This window comes from Ambystoma mexicanum, chromosome 8, assembly GCF_040938575.1.
Source record: "Ambystoma mexicanum isolate Mex_15411 chromosome 8, UKY_AmexF1_1, whole genome shotgun sequence".
NCBI lineage: Eukaryota > Metazoa > Chordata > Amphibia > Caudata > Ambystomatidae > Ambystoma > Ambystoma mexicanum.
The window spans coordinates 1,516,633,076-1,516,658,709 of record NC_090929.1 but is presented as its reverse complement, the minus strand read 5'-3'; the positions used below and the strand labels follow the sequence as shown (position 1 = coordinate 1,516,658,709).

General features: G+C 50.7%; 1 protein-coding gene across 11 annotated transcripts in view; it reads left to right on the top strand.

Annotated features, from left to right (window-relative positions):
* STN1 (STN1 subunit of CST complex) overlaps nt 1-25,634 on the top strand; it is a 1,349,458-nt gene that overhangs the window by 450,283 nt on the left and 873,541 nt on the right. For all 11 annotated transcript variants that reach the window (XM_069611734.1, XM_069611735.1, XM_069611725.1 and 8 more), the window contains one exon: nt 412-483. In XM_069611734.1, coding sequence (XP_069467835.1) covers nt 412-483 — 72 coding nt within the window. The remainder of the gene's footprint in view (nt 1-411; nt 484-25,634) is intronic.

The following is a 25,634-nucleotide window of genomic DNA, read 5'->3' as shown; positions in this document are numbered from 1 at the left end:
ACACCAAAGCCGTTAACCTGACATGTCCCAGTACAAGGGTCATGTTCAGTGCCCCTACTGGCAGACTCAGCGTGACCTGGTCTGGAAAAGGTACCAATAATGTTGTTACCGGCACCTTTCCAAACCCGGGGCACTCGTTTATGAGGCCCACGTCTTATAAAGTCCCCTGTGGTGTTGCATGGTTTTCAGCCGATATAACATACTTCAAAAACTTTTCAGAAAACAAATATACCAAACTGTGTTGAATGAAGAAACAACTGTAAATTGTGACAGGCTATTCTTGATTGAGTTGTACATATTTCTTTTTCGAACACTGAACAAAGGAATAGTGACCTGTCCACAAAGAATTATTGTAACGCTTTCAGCCGTTCTGAACAGTTGCTAACTGTTACACTACCTTTTTTTTTGCAGTGGATGACAGCACTGGTGTCATAAATTGTACGTGCTGGAAGAAGACGGGGCTGCCACAAAATTCTCCCTTAGGTACGGTTCAAATAAATGAAGAAACATTGTTTACTACCAGTGCTATTCCGTGCATTTTGAAGTCAAGTGATCAAGGTTTGCGAGGGCCCTTTACCAGCAGCTTTGTTTTGTCATGTGCATGTCCTTGCACTTACTACTCTAGTTGGCAAATCCATCATAATGTGTTTTTTATAATGTAATCTCTCCTGGTGTTTCAGTCCTATCTTTGTTTTGTCTGTTACATGTATAGTGCTTATGCCAAAAGTGACTTTGTTGGAGAAGAATGTGAGGTGTGATGAATCCTTCAGTGTCATCACTGATTCCCTGGTGATGAATTGCTCCCACATGGCTAGGGGACGGCAGCCCCTACCTGATCCTGACCCTTGGGGTGGGATTATGAGGGAGAATTATGTGGGAGGGGACAAACTATTGGGAGAGAGTGATGACTTCACTAGCAGAGACGCAGTATTCTCCCTCCACCTTTGAACAAAGCCCTATGACACCTAGGATCCTGATGGCATACTGTCATCCTGAGCTGAATACCATTCACACCTCATATGTACATAACACACACATAACACCTCCTGTCTCTGATCTTTTTGTGCTAACCAAAACTCCCAAAGAAAATCACATTAGAAATCCTATAAATCCTATGGACTCCAACTCCCATAAAACCTGAAGTACTGAGACGAGGAAGGCAAAGTTAATATGGATCAAAATAAACACTAATCTGAATATGTAGGCTAGTTGTGGTGAAGAGGCCCAACTGCGCTGGACATTTAAAAATGGCCTCTGCATTTCAAGAGTGAGAAGCTGAATGGAAAAAGGAAGCAGAACCGTGGGAGAAGGCAGAAGTTTACCGGAGTGGCGCGAGGCCACACAAGACACTGCAGGCACTGAGAGAACCGCTGGGGAACTGGGAGCAAAAGACAAGCTACCGGCAGTGCTGTGGAGTCCAGAAGCAGCAGGCTTAACTGCGGATGAGCGTGGAATCAGTGGAAGAGCGGGGATAAGATCGGCAGAGCATTTAACGCCATCACAATGTGAAAGCTTCACTGCAGGAATGTGCCACGGGTCGTAGGCACTGCCAGGCACAGGTGAGTCTGCCCAGAAATGTTGAGGACCCCCGGGGCATTCCAGCAGGCGTGTAAGCCTTTAAGAACTTATTTTGACAATCGGCCAAGTACAAAACAAATACAGAATTTGCACAAATCCTCATGTATGAGATGTCAATATGGGGAAGATTGGAGCAAGTATTGCCACATTTTAAAGAAACTAGGCGAAGTAGACAATTCTTTCTGATCCCATTGGCCCTTTTTGCCATTAGAAAACACCCACAATCTTCCACAGGATTCTCCACATTTTTATTATATGGGAGAAAAACAAGAGATGTTTTAGATATGTTACAGGAAATATGGGAAGAACGAGAAAAAGCCTCTCTACCGTTATCCGAAACTGCTCAGCGGTTGACAGAACATATGGCAGCTGTTTATCCATAGTACAGACTGTTATGTCTAGGACCCGGAACAACAGAGTGAGTACTATGATGAGAAAGCTGTGTTAAGATCTTTTTCTATTGGTCAGAAGGTCTTAGCTCTCCTTCCCTCTTCAGAAAATAAAATGCTGTCTAGGAGGAATGGTCCCTATGAGATTATTGAACAAACAGGACCTTCTAACTATTGAGTCTCACAACCAGACAGAAAAATTAAGACACACATGTATCATGTAAATCTTCTCAAGGAATGGAAAGAAAATTCTTGTTAACTAGTCTATTATCTGATGAAAATCACACCAATTCTCTAATCCCTCCAAATTTAAAAGCAAGCTTTAATGGATCACTTAGCACAGTTTGGTGATGTTTATAGAACAGAAACAGAAAGAGTAAAAGTGGTACATCATTATATTAATATCCGTCCTGGCATGGTTATTGTTAGGATTCAGCGGCTACAAGTGGAATTCCCAATCGCCGCCCACCATTCCTGTTGTCCTGGAGATTGGGGGCAAGGTGACCCAGCACCCTCGGTATGTCGGGGCTCTCCCTTCCAAAGTAGTGAACAGATTTCCAGATTTGCTGCGGCGCATACCGACGCTGTGAGGTCCTTTCCTCGCACGAATCCCACAGAATCACTGCTGCCCAGGGCCTCCGTATAAAGAGGAAGGCAGTGCATGCAGAAGCTCTGTTAAAGGAATCCAAGTTTTAAAACCTTCTTTGTCTTTGCAGTTATGTTCCTCTAGGTAGTTACTCTTAGTTAATTAGTATTTTTACTTTTCTTTACATTGGCCTACCAAGGCCACAAGTTCTACTCATCAGTATAGGTCCACAGCTGGGTGCAGTCTACCTGAAGGTAAGCCTCTACTCAGAGTAACCCTGGTAAAGAAATCTTGTACTTCCTGTTATTATTGCCTTTGAAGGTCTACCTTTTGTCCTGCTTTTGCAGCTCCTGTACGCTTATTTGATTGTTTTGAGAAATGGGGTGTGTCAAGTAGCACTCCTGTCTCCTTGGGAGGGCTCCCCATTTGTCTTAGCCTATAGAGTGAACAGTGGGCCTTCAATTGAGGATAGGAGTGTCTCCATCTTCCGTGGCTCCTTAGGATCTTCACTCCATCCAAGTCTTGACTGACAGTTATTAATTTAAAACCATATTGAATATCTGAGAGAAGAAAGTATGTAATTCAAGAAGCGTTGGAAAGTGATAAAGGCTGATATTATAGAACCTTCTCAGAGCCCATGGTCTTCCCCTATTGTATTGGTCGCTAAACAAGATCAATTGTGGGGATTTCGCATTGATTTTTAGAAAAGTCAATGAGGTTTCCCAATTTGACAGTTACCCCAATGCTTAGAATTGATGATCTTATTGATAGGTTGGGAACTGCAGTGTATCTCTCCACGATGGATCTAAGGGATACTGGCAAGTTCCAGTCAATCCTGCAGATAAACCAAAAACAGCCTTTTCTACTCCCCTTGGTCTTTTTCAATTTAAAGTCCTGGCTTTTGGTTTGCACAGAGCACCAGCCACTTTTCAAAGGTTAATGGATCAAATTCTTCGACCCTATGCTTCCTTTTGCAGAGCATAGATTGATGCTATTATCATTCATAGCAAATCTTGGAGAGAACATATGTACCATCTATACTTGATTACTACAGCCCTGAGAAAAGCCGGACTTACTGCAAATCCAAAGAAATGTCATCTCGCTAGATCTGCCGTAAAATATCTTAGTTTCTTTGTCAGGAATGTACTAGTTCAATCCCAAACTGAAAATGTCAAAGCAGTAAAAGAAACCCCTCCTCCAAAGACAAAGAAAGAATTGAGAGCCTTTTTGGGGTTAGTTGGATATTATAGACGGTTTATTCCTAATTTATCGTCTATAACCTCTCCAATGACAGATAAACTTAGAAAAGCAGAAACTCTGAAAATCAAATGGCATCCGAAAGCTCAATTATATTCTGACAAACTATAAAACATATCTTGTGCAGTGAACTTGTATTGAAGGTGGCAAACTTCAATCAGGAATTCATCCTGAAAACTGATGCTTCACATACAGGTGTAGGTGCAGTTCTTTCAGAGAGTCATGATGGTATAGAACATCCGCTCCTCTATATAAGCAGGAAGTTATTCACCTGAGAAAAAATTATGCAACTCTTGAACTTGAAGCCTTGGCCATTATGTGGGCCATAACCTGTCTCAAATATTAGTTGACTGGTAGAAGGTTCTGACTTGTCACAGACCATGCCCCGTTAACCTGGTTGAGCCTCCGCAAGGACACTTATGCAAGGGTCATGCGCTGGTTTCTTGATTTACAGCCCTATTGTTTCTCAGTGGAACATAGGAAAGGAAAAGAGCAGGGTAATGTAGATTTCCTTTCGCCAGCATGGGGTCTGGCATGGATTCACATGCTCATGAATATTCCCCGTCGTCAGGCTGTGAATCCTCGGTAAATAAAGAAATCAGTTTCAGTTTCGTTTCTGAACTGTCTTTCTACAAGTGACCAATCACTGGTCTCTGGGTCATACTGCCCCGAGCCAATGATTGCCCTCTACCTAAGCCCCTCCTCTGGCAGCCATCTTCAGATTTTTACTGCACGTTCAAGTGTTGGGAGTCCTCGTGATGTAGCTCTCGAGCTTTTACTGCATTTTGCGTTTTTTTCGAAGAGTTTACTCTTATATTTTTGGTCAATCGAGCCTCAAGCTCCACCGATTCTACTCCCGATCAACGGCGACCCGTTTTTGGAATTTTCTACGCTCCTCAATTTATTTTTAATTTTCTTTATTGGCATTTGTTATAAGTACAACAGCAGTTAGGTTTGGTTTCTAACTGCGGCATAGTATGGTTTGAGTGAGAAATAAACGATAAAACAACATTAACGTAAACATTTAACAATTTAAAAGTAACGGTGACTGTCTCCGAGAGGTTGATGACTAGTTCAGAGTGGGAAAATCATCAGAGGGTAGTGCGAGAAGGGTGAGAGAGGACAAAGGAGCATGGGTATGGGGGTACAGTTGTGATTTACGCAGCAGTTTAAGTATCTTTGGGTTGGCAAGTTCAATGGTAAGTTAGTCAGGGTGACTTCATCATTGGAAGGGTGGAACAGTGCCCACGTCAGGGCCTTCCAAGCATCTAGTGTCTGACTCGTATCTTCAGGGGATTTTGCGACGCTGTTCTCCCAAGCCGATGTTTCTGCCTCCACCCAGCGCTCCAACTCCTTATACCATGCTTGGAATTGTGGGCCGCCTGGCCGTTTCCATGCCACTGCGATGGTGCTCTTAGTGAGGATGCAGGCCATGTCCATGAGCTTCACGGTGTGTTTGGTTTTGGCAAGTCTGGGGTAAGTTCCCAGAAGGCATTCACTGGGGGTCCATTCATATCTGGACATGCCTGCCTTCATGCAGGTTTGTTCCGCCTTGGCCAGAGCCGTCGTACCTTGGTGCGTTCCCAGAACATGTGTAGTAGATCTGCTTTGTCTCCGCTGCACCAGGGGCAGTTGTGATGTGATTGTTTACTAAACTTCAGTAGTCTGTATGGAGTTGGGTAGGGGCGGTATAGCACATTCAGTTGGATTAATCTAAATCTGGAGTTCCTGGATACATCTTTAGGGAACGCCAGGGCTCTCCCATTCCGCATCAGACATTTCGCGCCCCAGGTCTTTGTCCCATTTGAGTTTTAGGTCAGGGCTGCGGGGGGTTAGGCCTATCCATTAAATGGCTGTATATTTGGGACACCGGTCTCCAGCCCTCTGCCAGGCTGTATAATAGTGTTATGAAGGGATTGGTCTCAAGAGCCTCAGGCCATGTGTCCCATTTGTCTCGCGCCAGTTTCCGGGTCCTCTGATACCACAGGAATTGGCCGCTGGGTATGCCATCTTCGGATTGTAGGGAAGAGAAGTCACGGAAGGAGCCCTCACTGTATAATTCTCCCCACGTGTATACCCCTTTCCTTTCCCAGTGCCTGATGGTCGCCAAGTCGGCACTGGTCTTACAGAAGTCTGAGAGCAGCAGAATATCTGGGGAATATGTGTGTTCCAGGTGGAGAAGTGACTTTGTCCTGTGCCATATTTGCCTTCCCAGGGTGACTAGCAAGGGTGCTTCGGTCAGAAGGTGTTGGGGTGCCCAGATGAGTTTCTTCAGTCGGATTGGGGCGACTGGGTGTTGTAGCAGTGTTGTCTCAGAGGTGGCATCGTCGGCTAACCATTTGGCTACAAAGCTGAGCTGGGCTGCTAGATAATATTTTTCCAGGTCAGGGAGTTGAATGCCACCCTGTCTGTATGGGAGGGTTAGTGTCGTTAGTGCCATCTTGTGTCTGCCTTTATCCCATAAGAAATATCTTCTCCAGTAAGCGAAAGAAGGGGGCTTTGATGTAATAATGCACGTTTTGGAATCTGTAGAGGAACCTGGGAAGAACAATCATTTTAATGATGGATGCCCGTCCCATCACAGACAGGGGGAGTTTAGACCAAAAGCCTATCGATTTGCGTAGAGGGGGCAGTGCCGCCAAGGTGTTCTCATGCATTAATTCGGGTGTGTGCATTATGTTGACTCCAAGATAGCGGAATGTGGTCAGTTGCCATTGTACTCCTAGTGGAGGTAGGTCTTCGATGTGTTTGTTTCTGAGGTTTGCTAGTGGAAAGAGGCAAGATTTACGTCTGCTGAATCTTATTCCAGAGACTTTGGCGAAATTATCTAGAACCTCTAGCATAGTCGGTACATTTAGGTTAGGGTTCTTCACATATAGGAAGACATCATCCGCATACAAGGAGATTATGTGGTCTACTCCATCCAGTCGTATGCCTGCATCAAAGAATTGTTTTCTGAAATAGATGGCAATAGGTTCCAGTCCAAGTATATAGAGCATGGGGGAAGGTGGACACCCCTGCCTGGTGCCTCTCTGTAAGTCCCATCCCGTGGAAACGAGCCTTCCGGACTTCACTCGCTCTTTTGGTTTGTTGCATAGCACTTCGACCCATCTGATAAATTTCTCACCGAAGCCAAAGTCTCGGAGAACCGCTATTAGCCATTCCCAGTAGATGGAATTGAATGCTTTGACAGCGTCTAAGGATAGCAGGGCATAGGAGCCTCCATCTCGGTCAGCCTGGGCATAACGTGCTGGAGCCTGCAAAGGTTGGCCGGGTTGTTGCGGCCCGGCACAAAGCCATTCTGGTCTGTGTATTATCTATCCTATCAACCTGGAAAGTCTTATTGCTAAGATCGTGGTCAATATTTTGATGTCTTGGTTGAGCATTGCAAGTGGGCGATAGGAGTCGCAGTTGTCCGCTGGTTTGTCGGGTTTAAGCATCGGGACAACCAGTGTTTTACGCATACTATCGGGTAGGATCCCCAGCTCGTATGCCTCCTGAAAGACCTCGTGCAGTAACGGGGTTAAAGTTGGTTCGTAGGTTTTGTAAAATTCGGAGGGTAGCCCGTCACTGCCCGGGGCTCTGCATGTGGCCAAAGATTTAATATCTCCGGATTTTTTTTCCGTGGTGATGTCTGCGTCTAGGGCTTCTATGTGCGGGTGAAATCTTGGGTAGCCCTATCTCTTCTAGTGTGTTGGAGATCTCATCAGGGGGCACCTGGGCGTTGTGCGAGTACAGTTGGGCATAGAATTGTTTGAAGGTGTTATTTATGCTCTGCTGGTTCTGGTGCAGTTCGCCTACTTCGCCTTTCAGGGTTGTGGTTAGATGTCTGGGGCGTTCCTTTTTGCATAGCCAGGCTAGGAGTCAGCTGGGTTTATCTGCCTCGATGTGCGCTCCATTGGTTCTGGTTGTGTAATCAAACTTGGCCAGCCTGCCCCAGGCTTCCTTGCTTTCAGTTCTGATCTGCTTGAGTGTGTCTTCATCCTGCCGGACGTTCCTGGTGCCAGATTCTAGCCTCTCTATTACTTTTTCGCGTTGTTCTAGGTCGGTTCGCAGTTGTCTCCTGATGCCTCCGGCCTTTGCTTTGATTTCTCCCCTTATTACTACTTTCAGGGCGTCCCATGTTGTGCTTAGGCGGTCGACACTGCCCATGTTCACTTCTATATAGTTCTCTAGGGAGTCCCTGAGGTCTTCTCTGAACTCCAGGTCTTTTAGTGCATCCGTAGGCTTTCTCCATGTCGGTATTGGGGATCTGGGTCCCGTAATGCTCCATTCGACCATTTGGGGTGTGTTTGGAAATGGTCCGACCCAAGTATTGTGCCACTTCGATCTGGGGTAGGTGTTCCCTACCAGTGAAGACGTAATCGATCCTGGTGTGGAGGTTATGTGGAGCTGAGTAAAAGGAGTAACCTCGCTTGGTTGGGTGTAATTCCTGGCAGACGTCATTTAGGTCTAGGCGATTTAGCATGGTTTTCAGTGCTGTGGTGGGTGTCGACGGGCCACTAAGGAGGGGTGTGGACCTGTCCAGTTCTGGGTCGCTCACGCAATTGAAGTCACCCCCCCAGATAAAGAATCTGTTCCTATACTGTGTGACCTTGGCATACATTCGGTTTAGGTGGGCTGGTATATTGTGTTGGGGAGGTACGAGTTCACAATACATACTTCAGTTTGTTCGATATGTCCCCACAGTATCACGTACCTTCCTTCCGGATCCGACTTGGTCCTTGCCAGTCGAAAGGGGATTTGGGGGCTGATCCATGTGAACACCCCCCTGGCATACTTGGCGTAAGCACCCCCAAATCCCTGCCCGCCCCAGTGCGTTTGTAGCGTTGCAGTAACTTCCTTCATAAGGTGGGTTTCCTGCAATAGGCCAGTCCGATCTTTTTTCTATGCAGGTAGGATTTAATCCTATTTCTACGAAGGTAGGTGCCTAGCCCTCTCACATACCAGGTTAAAACTTAGATGTGCGTGGTCATGATGATTTTAGGGAGAGTTCCGGTGTTCCCTTCCTATTGCCCATCTCACTCTGTGTGGTGATTACGGGGTGCGGGTGCTTCGCTCCGGGGGTCGCCTGGTTCCTGTTTACCCATTCTTCGCCCTTGTGTCGTTTTAGATGCTGCATCGTATCGGCGACATTTCAACTTTTTGAACTTTCATTTCAGGGAATGTATTAACAAGGTTCAACAATTGTAAACTGCCCCCAGCAGTTGCATGGGACAGGCAATGCTCGGGGGCTCCCGCATCTTGTGGGTCTCTCCAGGCCGTTTGATGCGGGTGTAGTGCTGGCAGCAGGCCAGCACAGGTTCCAGTGGGGTGGGCTGCAGCAGTTCCGATGTGTATTCACGTGAGCTCCCGTCGGTGGTAGCGAGTTCTGTTATTGTGGCGGTAGGCTATCTTTCGAATTCGGTGTTAAGATTTCTAGCCACGCATTTGCTTGCTCCGCGGGATCGGTGGTCTGTGCTTAGCCTTTAAGTTCTTGGGGCGCATTCATCGTCTTCAACCAAGTTGTTGTGCTCTAGCCACATGGTGGCTGCGCCTGGGGTTTCCAAGAAGACCGATTTTCCTTTATAGAGCACTTTGAGGCGTGAGGGATATAATAGCATGTATTTAAGATTGAGTTTCCATAATCTGGCTTTCACTGGCACAAATGAGTTCCTAGCGCGTTGCACATTGGGGATATAGTCAGGATATATGACATCTTGGAGTCATTCCCTTTGATCTCACCCCCTTCCCTTGAGAACCTGAGTATTGTCTCTCTGTCACGAAAGTTTAGGATTTTTGCAATCATTGGGCGTGGGTGCGACCCTGGTGGGGGCCTCTTCTGTAGGGATCTGTGGGCTCTCTCGACTGAGAATCCCTGGGAAAGTTTGCCAGCACCGATCTCTTGTAGTATCATGGATTCCACGTATTCGGTCGGGTTCGCTCCTTCCATATCTTCGGGGATTCCTAGAATGCAAATGTTATTGCGGTGGGCCCTCCCTTCTGCCTCCTCTGATCGTGCTTCAAGTCTTGCAACCTGTTTTTCAAGTTTGTGGACCTTGGCCTTTAGATCTGAGGTGGTCTCTGTGGTGTCCTGCAGGTTCACTTCCACCGTGGTCACTCTTTCGGTGAGATTGCGGGCATCCCGGCGCATTAGCTGCATGTCTGCTTTGACTTCATCAATTCTAGTGTCGAGGAACGCCCTGAGCGCAGCGATGGCCTGCAGTACTTGCGCATCTTTGGGATGGTCTTCGGTTGGGGGTGATTCTGTTTGTGTGTCGGACTCTTGGGGTGGTTGCTGTTTGGGCCTGGCTGCTGTGAAGGAATCAATTATTGTCGATGACTTGGATTTATTCCTCGTGGAGGATATCCCACTGCGTGTCTCTTGGGTCGCCTTTGCGGCTTCTGCTTCGCGTAGTTGCGTGCGCTGGGCCGCTGGGCTTGCCTTTTCACCAGCAAGATGACGGGGTCTATGAGTTCTTATTTGGTCGTGGCCATGAGGTGGACTGAGTCTCGGTGGGTCGGGAGTGGGGCGACAAGACTCAGTTGGCGTGGTGTTCGGTGTTTGGGGAGGTAATTGGTTCGGGTAGATGACTTGAGAGGGTAGTGCGGTGCGAATGTCGAAGGTGGCCCTAGCAGCCCCAGGATGGTTCTCTTTTCAGTGGAGAAGGTCACAGTGGTTGGGCTGAAGGGGTCCCCGGTTGGCCCGACTGGCACGTCTTCGTGTTTAGTTCCCCCAGTGTCGGCTGCCGTCAAGCGGAGAGTGTCAGATCGGGCAGGGCCCGGAGGCGGGGTCTACCTACCCCAATATGAGGGTTCATGCAAGAATCGGAGTTCTTGTGAGTTTTCGTGAGTTCTGCATACCTTAATGAGGGCTCTGGTTGTGGGTGTCTCTCGGGTGCCGTTGAGTCACACTTCGCGTGTGTAGGATGCGGCTCGGTTGTCCGGCGGCCACAATGTTCTCGCCTTCGCTGGTTCGGCCTCGTGACCCAACAGGGCTCGTGTGATCAGCCAGTGGGGGCCTGTTACCGCTGGTCAAGTGGTGGGGCCCGTTGCTCTTTGGATTTGGGCCGGGTGGTTCAGTAGGTGGGCTGGCCTCCTCTCGTATCCCTCTTCTCACTGTGGTTTGGTTAACATATCTTCCCTGTTGCAAGTGCCCTACAGCCGGTGCTTCTTAGTGTACGTGGCCTCGCGTTGCCGAGGTGCAGCAGGCCGCGAGTTCCGTAGTATTGCTCGCGGCTTGGCAGGTCTTTGAAGCGGTCAGCGCCCCACCAGTCCGCCTGCATCGCACACGGGTGCCGCAGCGTCACGTCCACTCGCCTTCGGTTTGGGTCCGCCTTTGCTCTTACGGGGTCTGGTCGCCCATTAAGGTGCTCGGCTCGTTTCTGTGTTCATGTGGGAGAGCAGTGCTGATCACCCGGGCACTGCACGCTTCAGTGAGCAATGGTTTGGGTGTACGGTGGCCGTAGCGCCGATGCCAGGCGTCGCCTCCGCTCCTGGAGGGGGGGGGGGGAATCACCTTCCAAGAGGGTCCACTCCTCCGGGCGTCCTCAGGCACAGCCGGGTGATCTGTCGTGGTCAGCTCCTCCCTTTTCATAAGATTGATATTTCTTGAGTGCCGTTTCGCCTTAAAGCCACTCCGATTTTCTACAATTTCAGTCCCAAACGTTCCAGCGTCGCTTCATACGTCCAATAATATCTATGTAGTGGCAATATTTAGCGGTAAACCACGTTTTTGCAGGATCTACTTCAGGATTATGACGGGAGCTCCGTTTAGAGGCTGTCTTACTCCATGCGCGCTCTTCTATGCCCCTCAAGGCATCTTTTCGTTGAGTTTTCCACTTCTCTGAGGATTCCAGAAGATCTTTGAGGCCTACCCCGTGTGGTCATGGCCCAGGACAAAGGAAGCATGACACCTGTTGGACCCAAGCTGTTCAGGAGCTGCCCTGGATGCAGGCTACAGAATGTCTTTAAGGAGGATGAGCACTCTCGGTGCCTCTACTGCCTTCACGACGACAAATTGCACGAGAAGGGCTGTGCGTTTTGTAAGAACATGTCCGAACAGACAATGAAGGATCGTCATATTCGACTCACCAACTGGCTGGAGGGGAAGAGCCCAGCAGAGGGTGAGAAGAAGTCTGAGCGGTCTTCTAAGACCTTTGAGGGCGCTCCAGCGACGGGGGCCCAACAAAAGGCAAAGCACTGCGAGTCCGCTGGCACCGGGAGCGCCGATAAATCGGGCTCCTTGGTTGCTAGGCAGGGCACATTATCACCGACGCCATCGACCACGAGCCAACGCTCTGGCTCGGTGAAGAGGAAGAACACGGGTAAGCTTTAGGAGAAGCCCTGGTCGATCGCAACGGAGACAGCCGAGGGGGAGCTCCCCTGCTGGACTTCCTCCCGGACGACAAGAGGGCTGAGGCCCTGGAAATCGTACAGGAAGGCGAGGTGGCGTCGGACCACGCCATTACGGTGGCCACGGACATCGCCAACACCGGCTTTCGTCAGATGGGCAACAGCGTTTGCCTTCGCCGGCACGGTTGGCTCAAGGCCACCGACTTCCGCCAGGACGTGCAGACCAGGGTTCTGGACATGCCTTTCGACGGGGACAACCTGTTCGGCAAGACAGTGGACGAGTCACTGTAGGCCATCAAGGCGGACACTGAGACGGTTCGGGCCTTGGGTGTTCTTCAACAACGATGGCCGTCCTTTCTGAACTCCGGAGGCAAGCAAGGTGCCTCCAAAGGATTCAGCTGCGGTTCCTCATCGCACCGCCAAGCGGCCCGCTCCTCGTCGCAGGAAGCCTACAGAGGACGCGGCAAAACAGGAGGATCTCGTCGTCATCGGCAAGGCCGCGATGAAGCAGGACTGAACCGGCCATGGCATCGGGCCCCCACCCGAGCACCCCGGTGGGAGGCTGGCTGGCGAAATTCGGCGGTGTGTGGGAGTCCATCTCCACCGACCGTTCGGTGCTAGATTCTCTGGCCCGTGGACACACTCTGGAATTTCAGAGGTGTGCCCGTATACCACCCGTGCCCAGGAAGGAAAACCACGTCCCACAACTACTCCTGGAGGTATGAGCGATGCTAAGAAAGGGGGCCATAGAGCTTGTCTCAAAAAGGCTCTGGGGCTCCGGAGTGTACTCACGCTACTGCCTCGTCCGGAAGAAGACCGGCAGCTGGCGACCCATCCTGGACCTTCGTTGTCTAAACAAGTACATGAAGTCTCCGAAATTGCGGATGGTCGCCCTCCAGCATGTGCTGGGACAGCTGGAGGAAGGCGACTTCCACATCCCCATTCTAAAGGGAAATCACAAATTCCTACGATTCGTGGTCCAGGGGCGGCACTATCAGTTCAAGGCCCTTCCCTTCGGATTGAAGTCGGTGCCCTGGGTATTCTCCAAGTGCCTGGCACCAGTGGTGGCACGGCTGCGCCTGCAGGGGATCCATGTCTACCCCTACCTGGACGACCGGCTCACCCGAGCAAAGTCATGAGATCTTGCTGTCGATCACACAGGGAAGACCGTCCTACTGCTCACGGATCTGGGAATCTCAATCAACTTCGCGAAATCTCACTTGGTACCGTCGTACACAGTGGTGCGAGTGGCTTCACCGTCGGAGGAAAGGACGAAAGCCATCTTGGGCAAGGTACAACGGCTGTTTACCATGCCCCTGGCCAGGGTGAGGTCCATCAAGTCTCTACTCGGCATGATGTCCTCGTGCATCTACCTTGTGCGCCTATGCAGGCTGCGTATGCGACCACTGCATGAGTTCCTCGATGCCCGTTGGATGCAAACGGCGGGCAGTTTCGAAGACAGGATCTCGCTCAACGAGGCTTTCCGCCAAGCGATCCGGTGGTGGGGCACCTGCGTAGCCACGGGTATGGACTTCCAGACCTCGGCACATCTGGAAACGGTGACGGACGCCTCCCTGGAGGGATGGGGAGCTCACACCGGAGATCTCCACGCAAGAGGCCTTTAGCTCCCGGAGAGAGGTCACTACACATCAATGTACTGGAGCTCTGAGCCGTATTCTGGGCCCTCAGGTTGTTCCTTCCATCCCTCAAGGGCAAGGTGGTAAGGGTCTTCACCGACAACACCACCACGATGTTCTACATCCGGAAGCAGGGGGGCACCAGATCCCCAGCCCTATCCAAGGAAGCGCAGGATCTGTGGCACTGGGCCGTCGCCCAAGGGATGTTTCTGGTACCCTTCCATCTGGCAGGAATAAAGAACACCATCGCCGACTCAGCAGGGAGCTGCACTCGTGCCACGAGTGGGGGCTGCGGCAGGATCAAGTGGATCTCCTATTCCAGGTTTCCCCAGCCGGGGAGCTTGGACAATGCCTTCTCATTCCCCTGGGACGGCCTGTTCCTGTATGCGTTCCCACTGTTGCTGCTGCGACTCATCAGTCAACTCAGACGGTCCCGGTGCAGGATGATCCTCGTCGCACCGGCGTGGCCGAGGCAGATTTGGTTCCTGGACCTTCTGGACATGTCAGGGTCCCCTCCCCCCCCAGTCAAACTGCTGACGGACGCTGATCTTCTCGCCAGAGAAGGAGGAACCATCCTCCACCACGACCAGGCGTTGCTGAACCTGCAGGCCTGGCTCCTGCAGCACTAGAGTTCGGAGGGTACGATATCCCGGCAGACTGCAAGGAGGTGCTTGCAAAGGCCAGGGCATCCTCGACTCGAGTGCTATGGACGCAAATGGAAGAGGTTTTCTGTCTGGTGCCGTGCACAGAAGATTAACCCTCTGTGGTTACGGCCCCTCAAGTGCTGCCGTACTTGCCATCGGTGGCCAAGGCGGGGCTGGCACATGCCTCCATCAAGATCCATCTGGTGGCTATCTCCCGCTACACCAGAACTCATGGGTGGTCATCTCTATGGTCTCATCGCCTGGTGAAGGAGTTCATGAAAGGACTGTTCTGATCGTTCCCGCTGGTGAAGTCCCCGGCCCCGGTGTGGGAACTCAACATGGTGCTGAACAGGCTCATGGGGCCGCCATTCGTGCCGCTGCATTCGGCACCGTTGAAGTTCCAGTCTTGGAAGACAGCGTTTCTTGTGGCCATCACCTCTACACGACGAGTGGGAGAGATCCAGGCCCTATACTGTAAACCTCCATACCTGACATTCCACGAGACGAGGGTGGTGCTGAGGACGCACCCCTCCTTCATGCCAAAGGTGCCGTCGGACTTCCATCTCAATGAGCCCTTGGTGTTACCTGTTTTCTTCCCGTGGCCTTCGCCGGCTGAGAGGACTTTGCACTCGCTGATGTGGCTAGAGCGCTGAAGTTCTATGTGGACCGCACAAAGAGTCTTCGGAAGACATCACAGCTGTTTGTGAACTTTGGACCTGTGAACCAAGGGAAGGCCCTCTCGAAGGCTTCCATTTCCAGATGGCTCTCCGGCTGCATTATGCACTGTCACCGGTTGGCAAACCGCCCCTTGCCCGGCCGTCCGAGAGCACATTCCAACAAAGCGGTCGCTGCTACCACGGCGTTCTTGTCTGGTGTGCCCCTGCTGGACATCTGCAGAGCTGCTACGTGGAGGTTGACGCACACATTCACGAGATTCTACTGCGTCGACCGGGATTCCAGGGAGGAGGCAAGAGTTGTCCAGGCAGTGCTGCGCAACCTGTTCGCCTGAAGGTGGGCCTGGTGAGGAGGTAAGAGATGCTTAATGTTGAGTTGTTGAAATGCTTAATGTTGAGCCTTGCCACCTCCCGTGGTTGTGCATGTGTACTGCAATGTATTCTTGTATTCATGAGCATGTGAATCCATGCCAGACATTCACATGCGAACCCTCCCTCCTACCCCTCCGCGGCTCTTCTCTTGGTCCTACTGCCACTTTACGTGCTATCAAATCTGAAGATGGCTGCCAGAGGAGGAGCTTAGTTAGAGGGCAGTCATTGGCTGGGGGCAGTATGACCCAAGACCAGTGATTGCTTACTAGTAGAAAGACAGTTAAGAAACTAAACTGAAACTGATTTCTTTCTTTACCGAGGATTCGCAGCCTGACGACAGGGAATATTCATGAGCATGTGAATCCATGCCAGACCCATGCTGGAGAATAAGTTACAGGTAAGTAATTTGTTCCTTCCCGGTTCCCAATAGAAGCTGTGAAAACTAGTGACATTAGGCAAAGGGTATGTGATGAATCCTGCAGAGTTGTCACTGATTCCCCGGTGAGGATCTCCTCCCACATGCCCAGGGTACGGCAGCCACTACCTGAGCCTGAGCCTGAACATGGGAGGGGCGGTATTATGGGGGAGGATCATGTTGGAGGGGACAACTATTGGGGGAGAGCAGGGGCGTGGCTGGATGGCGCCCTGAGGAGACGTGCTCTTGAGGAGCTCCCGTCAATCCGACATTGATCCTGAGAATTATGCTGCATCTATGGCGAAAAGGCATGCTGTCAACGCATCCCCAGACGGGGGAAGGTCTGGCGCGGGAATGGAGAGACTTGTGCTGCAAATCATTGCTTAACCGGGCGAATCGTAGCCACCGGAGTGCGGCTGGGCTCCTGCGACTCGGAAGTGGAAAAATGGCGGCGCACTAACAAAGGGTCATAAACTGACCGAAGCACCGAGGACAGGAGCATGAGCCTGCATTGCCCAGACGAACCTGCCTCAGCCCTGCGGGCGAGAAAGCACTCGGACAGAGTGCAGATAAAAGATCCAGCGGCGGGGGGCCCCACTGGCACGGAACGCGGACCCCGGGACCGGGAGAGGAGGAGGAGGAGCAGCAGGAGCGCCCCAAGCACCCCGGCTCCCGGACATAATAGGGGGCTGCCCTCGGAGGGACTGGGAGCATGGAGCGACGCAGGGGCACAACACCGACAGGGCGGTTGATAATAAACAATACACAGTAGTTCGCCTGCCTCTGTCCCAGCTCGGAGTGAGCAGATCGAGCTACGGGAAGAACGGAATACAAGCATACTTAAAGGCCGCAAGTAAAAGGAAGTAAAAATCGAAGTATGTGTTTTTTTTTTTTTACATTAACCACAACAAGCTCTGGAACACACCAAATAGCAGCAACCAAAATCAGAGACATGTGACGGGCAACACGTGGTCTCCACATATCTCACAGCAGCTGGAGCACCGGAGTAGCACATTCTGCAATCCTGGATTTTGTACAGCAGTAGGCAAAAGCCTATCTAGGGAGGACCAGTGGGGTTGCATCGGCCTGGCAGTGGGCGGCCTGTACGCTAGGCAGGCTAGACGGAATAAGGTCCATTGCAGGCACCTGAATGCACATGCAAATAACGGTATCCCAGCATCCTTCTGTCACATGCAACCTCTGTACAGGTGGGAACGATGCTCAACTGTTCTGAACAAACCTAACCATATGTGCACTCTGCGAGCTCCTTGAAAGAACGCTGTGCAGTGTTCTGCTGAAGCCTCAGCACAAGCGCTTCCCACGAGCAACGTAACGGTATTCTTCTAACAATAACGAAACTGACGAGAAGGCCGGAGTGGGTGGAAGCGCTGCAGGCAAGGGAAACGAAATACAGCACAACACAGGCGAGTTTGCTGTGCAGAAGGGGAAGCTGCAGGGAGCACTAAAAGAGGAGGGTGCAGTGTTATGCGCAACAAAGGGCCGGTCTACGTGTGGACTGGCACAAGCACCAAAGCACTGAAAGTGGCTGCGAGGAACGCAGAGGTGTGGCCGTCAGAGGTGATTAAAAGGCGAGGAATAGTGGCCCCGCACTGACACAGGCTGAGGCCGGAGCACCTGTGCCGCACATTTGTTTGGCATTGGATTTGCAGTAGGGTGCAGGAGTACGGAGAAACGCCAGAACAAGCACTCCAGGAAAGAAACATAAAAAGGCACTTGGAAGAAAGTGTGGTGGCCGGAGCTGCGAGGTGTGCTGGAACAACAGGGGACCAGGCACGCTCCAGGGGGCCGCCTCCTAAAAGCATTGGAGGTTGAGGAAAATACAATACCGAGGGGCCCAAAAGAGACAGAAAGCAGCGAGGTGTGCGACCTAGGCCTGAGGCTGGTGGGACTTTATCATAAACTATAGAAGCAGGACAGTAAAGGAGGCTGACCCGGGGCACCTGCTGGTCCCCAGATACAATATAAGGCGCCCCCCCTGAATTTAAGAACGTGAGCGCAACACCTTGGGCTGCACTGTGGGCTGGATGGCCCCGAGGCCGACGGAGTGCCGAGGAGGGAGAGCGATGGGCCAGGGAGTGCACATGTTCACTGGCTACTGAAGGATTACGGCAGGGACCGGCGATACGACACTGCATGAGCACGCGTACGTGGGAGGACACAGCCCATTCTAGGTGTGGGGCGAGCAATAAGGACACACCTGAACACAGCCGCAATGGCCCCTGTAACGCCAAGAGTGGGCTGCCGCCACGTGGACTTTTGCCCGTAGGGCGGCGCTGCTAGCTTACGCCTAGACAACATAGCAGGATGTGTTCTAAAATTGTCAGACCCAGGAACAAACAGCCCACGATGGAGGCTTATGCCAAGACGCCCCCGGGTGCAGAGCGGGGCAAAAGCAAGGACACTTCTGGGGCAGTGGCGGAGACACCGGGCATGATCCAGGAAGTGCTGGCAGAGATTGCAGACCTGAAAGTTGCCTGGGAGACCAAACTGGGCCAGGGAATGAACAAACTGAATGTGGGCCTGGACCTCAAGATCAGAGCGGTCCAGGAGGAAGTGAATCTGTTGAGACAGGATGTGCGGATGCTTGCTGAGCGCACTGTAAACCTGGGAAAGGAGATGGCCCCGAACACGGCAGCATGCGTCGCCCACGGATTGGAGCTCCATGCCCTTGTGCAGCGAGTGGGCAACCTGGAGGACAGGGCGGAGGAGGCAGAAGGGCGCGCTAGACGCAGTAACATCGGTATTGTTGGCTTGCCGTAAGGAATGGAAGGGCCTAACCCAACAGAATATGTGGAAACCATGCTCCTGCAGGAGATAACTGGCGGGGCGTTGACCCAGGGATTTGCAGTTGAGAGGGCGCACAGGGCCTTGACAAGGAGACCGCCCCCAGGAACTCCCCCCCCCGCGGCCGCTGATCGCAAAGATTCTGAATTATCGAGATCGGGAGAAGATACTCGGATTTTTCCAGAAGGGAGTAACGATCGAAAGGGGGCCGGCAAAAATCACGGCGTATCCGAACTATACTTTGCATGTACAGCGTAGTAGGATGAACTTCGGGTCGGTGAAAAGAAGGCTAAAAGAGGTTGGCCATCGCTACATGTTGCTTTACCCAGCCAAATTGAAAGTGTTCTACAAGAACAAAACCCTGTTTTTTGAGACGCCGAAGGATGCTATGGAATGGCTGGATATGCAGAGTCGCCCCCAGGAACCGGATGTCCAGATGGGAGCTGCAGAAGATAGGTAGCATGCAGCTGAGTCATCTCTTTTGACATAGCTAAGACATTGGGACTTGAATATAGTGTTAAATTAAGCTTTTGGGGAGTGCGTTGCAGCAAATACACGCTGGCAGGATCCATTAGATGCAACAACCCTAATTAGAGGAGCGGGAGCACCTGGGAGGCATTCATTGACCCCTCAGTAGTACGCTTAGTTAGGTCACTGTTAGATCGGTGACGTCCCGTAGGGTCCTAGTCCGAGATAGGACTAGACGCGGGTGGGCCTGAGATCCAGGGATGGAGCTGGGCATTTGTTGGGGTTGGGTAAGGTGGGGGAGGGGACTGGTTGTGTGCAGTGGGGTGGAGTTGGGGTATTGGGAGGGGGGGAGTTGTTGAGGTTGGGAGGGGTAAGAGTCGGAAAACGAGCCATCAAGGGAAGCATTGGTGGGAAGGGTGGATGGGGAATACGTCGAGTAGATGGCATCGGTTAATCTCAGAGTGGCGACCTGGAACGTGCGGGGCCTCAATAGTTATTTAAAAAGTAATAAAGTGATGCTGTACCTAAAAAGGATGCGTATTGACATAGCCTTGCTACAGGAGACCCACCTCACCAAGGAGAAGTTGGAGGTGGTCAGGAGAAAATGGAGGGGTAACGTCATAGGTGCCACATACTCGGCATATGCAAGAGGGGTGATCACATGGGTAGCACCGCACGTGCCGTTTCAGATGTTCAGCTCGACGATAGACCCAGAGGGCAGAATGGTAGTGGTGGCGGGACTCCTGGAGAACAGAGAAGTGAATATCATAAATTTGTACGCCCCTAACCACGATACAGCGGCTTATTTCAGGTCCCTTTACAGTAAGATTAGCCCGCTGGTGGGTGGTGCGATGGTGTGGGGTGGGGGCTTCAATTGCACTCTGAATCCCAGAATAGAATAGACAGGTCAGATGATAAATTAGGGAAGCCGGCGCCAGTGGCTAAAGCACTGAGGACAATGTTGAAAGACCTCGGCCTAGAGGATGTGTGGAGAAGGCTGCACCCAATGGATAGGCAATATTCGCATTATGCAGCACCACATGACCTGCACACGAGGCTGGACTTTGTGTTTGCTGCTGCTGAGATAGTGGGAGAAATGGTGGGAGCGGAATACAAGGCCCGGGTACTATCCGACCATTCGCCTCTGGTCGTAGAGTGGCGACATCAACCCCCCCGAGCGCGTATCCCGAAATGGAGGCCCAGAACTGAGGCTCTACAAGATGCAGGATTTCGAGAGGACTTGAGGGAGGCCATCGAGGAATATGTTGAAATTAACACAGGCAGTGAACGCTCTGTGGGAACAGTATGGGAGGAATTTAAGGTGGTAGTGCGTGGGGTAGCTATATCACAATCTAAAGGGCTCCAAGGGGGCATTGAACGGGAACTGCAAGAAACAGAAAGAGAACTGGAGGGTCTTACACAAAATGAGGGGACCACCCGAGAGAACAGCGCCAAGATAAAGGACTTACAGTTAGCCTGCTGTGAACTCTGGGATAGGTTACTTGCAGGGGGGGATAAGCTGGGTAGATTACTGGCCTGGTTGTACAAGAATGAGACCCCCCCCCCCGACCCCCTGCTCGGTGATCAGAGAGGTTAGGGACGTGGAAGGTCAAATCTGTAATACCCAGGAGGGGGTAAACAAGGAGTTCCTCAAGTATTATAGACGATTATACGAGGACACAGGAGAGGACATGAGTCAAGATATACTGGAAACAATAGAGGATATAGGGCTGCCCACCTTGGATGACCTAGAACGCGCAGATCTGGATGCCCCCATCACCTCGGACGAACTGGAGGTGGCGATCCAACATCTGCCCACATGTAAAGCGCCCGGATCGGATGGATTACCCAGCGAGTTTTGTAAGACATATAAGCAGGAGCTACTTCAGCCGCTGCTTGCCATGTTTATTGAAGCCTATGAGCAGGGGGAATTGCCGGCGTCCCTCCGCGAGGCAGTGATCATTCCACTCCTGAAACCATGCAAGCCGGACGAGGAATGCGGGCCTATAGGCCCTTGTCCATGCTCAATCAGGATAGTAAAATACTCACGGCAGTGCTAGCCAATAGGCTAAAGAGGGTAATTGGTAAGTTGATACACCCAGACCAAACGGGTTATGTCCCCAGAAGGAATATCACAGACAACCACAGGAGGCTGCATCATATCATTGATCACACCGAGGAAGACTCGGGCGAGCTGGCTATCGTGTCGCTGGACACGGTTAAAGCCTTTGATTCATTGCGGTGGCCATGGTTGAAAGCGACCCTGAAAGGATACGGAATGGGACCAGGATATATCAGGTGGGTCCAGATGTTATATATTTCCCCGATGGCAAGAGTTAAAACGGGAACCACAATTTCAGATAAATGGCAACTCAGCAGGGGGACCAGACAGGGATGCCCCTGGTCACCCATGTTATACATTTTCGCATTAGAGCCGCTGGCAATATGCCTGCGACAACAATACGGGGAGGTGGGGATTCGTACGATAAGGGGCACACACCTGATATCACTGTATGCAGCTGACATGCTCCTCTATTTGCGCTACCCGGAGGAGAACCAGCAACATGTGCTGGAGGTGATGGATCGTTATGCCACCCTCTCGGGCATATCGGTGAACCCCGGGAAGTCTAGCTTGTTCCCCTTAGGAAGGTATAAGAGTATCCCACTGAACAGGCTACCCATTCTGCAAATACCCTGGCAGACTGTGACATTCAGGTATCTGGACGTAAACATTTATCATAGGATAGAGACAGAGCATGAACACAATACAGAGAAAGCGATTGAGGGCATTAAGAATAGCATGGCGTTTTGGTCCAGATTACCCCTAGCCATGATGGGTAGAGCAGCCCTGCTCAAAATGGTGGTTTTGCCCAGACTCTTGCATTTTTCTGTGAATGTCCGGTACTTGATTCCCAGACGCTTTTTTGGGAGACTTCATGGCATGTGTAGGGGCTTCATATGGGGCAACTCCAGGAACAGAGTGGCCCTGTGGAAACTACAGAACACATGTGATAAGGGGGGGCATAAACCTGCCAAATTTTGAACTATATTATTTGGCGGGGCAGCTGTTGTTTGTGGCCAGGTGGTTGTCTGCAGAGGACTCGGTAGAAGCTAGGCTTTTGCAAGGCGACTCGGCTCCATACTTCTTGAGAGAGACAGTGTGGCTGCCTAAAAATAAAATGGCGGGGAGAGGGAGATTATTGGAGCTGGACTGGGAAGTCTGGCGCAGAACATGGATAACGATGGGTGACCCAGATCCGCTCTCTCAGCAGGTCCCGCTGGTGGCGTTATGTGGGAACGACTCCCAATTGTTTGAAGCAGTCTTCAGATACTGGGAACCGGTGGGCATAGCCACCCTCGGGGATATATGGCAGGAAGGGGAGGCATTGGAATTTCAGAGGTTGCAGGAGGAGACAGGAGTGCATAGAGGCCAACATATTACTTATACCAGGCTCATGAAACGGGTGAGGGAGAGGTGGCCTGAGACGGTGTTGGCAGAAGACCCTGATGCCACCATGGAAATGATGTATGATGTCTCTGAGGGTGGGCATGAAATATCCAGGATATATGAGCTCCTGAGAGCAAAGGGAGCGAAGGAGCTGCTTCAACTGAGGCAGGGCTGGGAGGAGGAGGTAGGAGAACCCATGACAGAGGGACAATGGGATAGAGCTCAAAGGTACCATAAAAAGGTGTCCCGGAATGCGAGACTCCAGCAGATCCAATTGTATGTCACCCACAGAGCTTATCTGACCCCCGGGAGAATAGCCAGGTTTGGAGGCTCGGCTATACAGAAATGCCCCAGGTGTGGGGAGGAGGAGGCGGGGCTGCTGCACATGTTCTGGGCTTGCCCTAAGGTGCACAGATTCTGGGAAGAAATGAAGACTAAAATGGCTGGGGGGGGGAGTGGTGCTTGATGTGGGGTCTGCTTGGGCATGCATGCTCGGGAATTTTCACAGGCCACGTAATTGTAAGCATATCAGCAAGATGAAGGACCTGGCCCATATCCTGGCCAAGCGCAGGATTGCAATGTGTTGGAAGGCAGCCCATAGGCCTAGGGTGGAGACATGGTGGGCGGACCTCTTGAGATGGGCAGAAGCAGAAACTACAGTATGGTTTGAAGCTGCTACCGGGGGGGGGGGAGTGGGCCCCCTGATAGCCTGGAGGCAACTGGCGACCTCTATGGCAAACCCCCACCAGGTCAATTATGAGACAGAAGACTTGGGTGAGTCTACAAGCACTGTGATTCCCGAAAATGCTCCTGTAGATGACACGGATGAGCCGGCTCAAGTTTGTGGGGAGCGAGGGGGGAGGACGGAGAATAACACTGTATAATGTTATGGTTTGATATTGATTATGAGCGTCCTGAAAAGTTGTATAGTTTGGTGTTTTGTTTGTTTAAAATAATAAAATATATATATTTTTTTAAAGTATCGGGAGAGAGCGATGATCTGCTAGGAGAGATACAGTATTCTCCCCCCTCCATTTGCAGAAAACCTTATGACACCTAGGATCCTGATGGCATACTGTCAGCCTGAGCTGAATACCAATAACACCTCATATGTACATAATACACCCATAGCACCTCCTGTCTGATGTTTTTGTGCTAACCACAAATCTCAAACAAAATCACCTTAGAAGTCCTATAAATCAAATGGACTCCAACTCCCATAAAACCTCAAGTACTGAGACGAGGAAGAGTTAATATGGATCAAAAGAAACACTAAACTGAATATGTAGGCTAGTTGTGATGAGGCCCAACTGTGCGAGACACTTAAAAATGGTATCTGCATTTTCAAGAGAGAGAAGCCGACCTGAAGAAGGAAGCAGAACCACGGGAGAAGGCAGAAGCATGGGAACGGACTGTGCTTGTGAGAACAGGTGTTCTCATACTGCTGCTTGAAGGCAGTGCTTACTGGAGTGGTACGAGGCCACAGAAGACGCAGCAGGCATCGTGGGATGACCGCTGGGGAACCGGCAGCAACAGACAAGCTACTGCAGTGTGGTAGAGTCCAGAAGCTGCAGGCTTACTGGCGAACAAGTGCAGAGTCAGTGAAAGAGCTGAGAGAAGGTCTGCAGAGCGGAGAACCCCATCCCGAAGTGAAAGCTCCACAGCAATGTACCACAGGTCAGAGGCACTGCCAGACACCGGTGAGTCTGCTCACAGATGTTGGGGACCTCGGGGCATTCTGACAGGAATATAAGCCATTAAGAACTAATTTTGAATATCGACCTAGTAGAAAACAAAGACCGAATTTCCCAAATCCTCATGTATGAGATGTCAATATGGGGAAGACTGGAGCAAGTATTGCCACAAGGCATTGAATACCAATGAAGGAATTAAAAGATACAACTTGAGCAAGTCTTCCCCTTAAGCCAAGAAAGTATAAACAGTAAAGCAAAGAACTGTGCTATACCGAAAGGCAGTGAGAATATTAAAAAGAAGCCCTGGTGAAAGAACCACATCAGGCAGTAAGCAATTGGGGGAGAAGATACCTGGCAGGAGAGTATACCAGGGATCTGCAGACCCCAGAAAGGGATTCCTGGCAGGGGAGTATACCAGGTAATCCATTGAAAGAAAAAGAGGATATAGACATTGTGCCAAGATAGATACCTGGCATCAGAGTACACCGGGAGATCTGATAAACCTACTAAATGCCTCCTAGCAGGGGCGTATACCAGGAGGTTCTCCAGAAGAATTTATTGTTTTGAAAGAGAATTTTTTCCACCCTTGAGAAGGGGTTGCTTTAAAGAGACACTTTTGCCATCCTACCTGAGACATCCAGGGAACGCCCCCTATGGATTCAAGGATTATTTTGTGAAATCTATCCATCTGCTTTTGAACACTTTTCAGCAAACTTACATCAAAGAAACTTTCCTTATGCTGAGATACAGATTGATCTTTATTTTTAGTTTCCTAGGTAGGGATGGGGACATAATGGCCTTTATCCAACCCTTTTATATTAATAAAGATGTCTGTTGTTGAAAACAATAACCCTTTGTGTCTGCTTCTCATTTCTGACCCCTCACAGAGGACTAAACCATACTTTTCCATTTGCTGCTATAGGGGGAGAAGAAGAGCTGTTGCTTTCTGATACCCGATTACACAGCCATATTGATGCACCATAGTAGGGTTTTGATTGATATTTGGTTACAATTTGCTAATGAAGACAAGTGACACGGCAAGGGGGTAGTTGCAGTAATGTTAATCATTGTGGAAATGAGGGCATCTACACCATGGGTGGAGGGCAGGAGTAACATTTATAATATTTATCTGATATTATTTGTGGTTTATTCATATGTTATGAAATATCCTTCTACTTTCTTCTTGTTGTTTAGTCAGTGTCCAGTGTAAGCAACACCATTGCATGTTTGTTATTGTGCTTTTGTATAGTGCTAAATCACCACCTTAATTCCAGTGTGAATCCGTGTCCGCAAATGGCTTATTGTGCTCCTGAACGGGGAGGCCAGGCTTTAG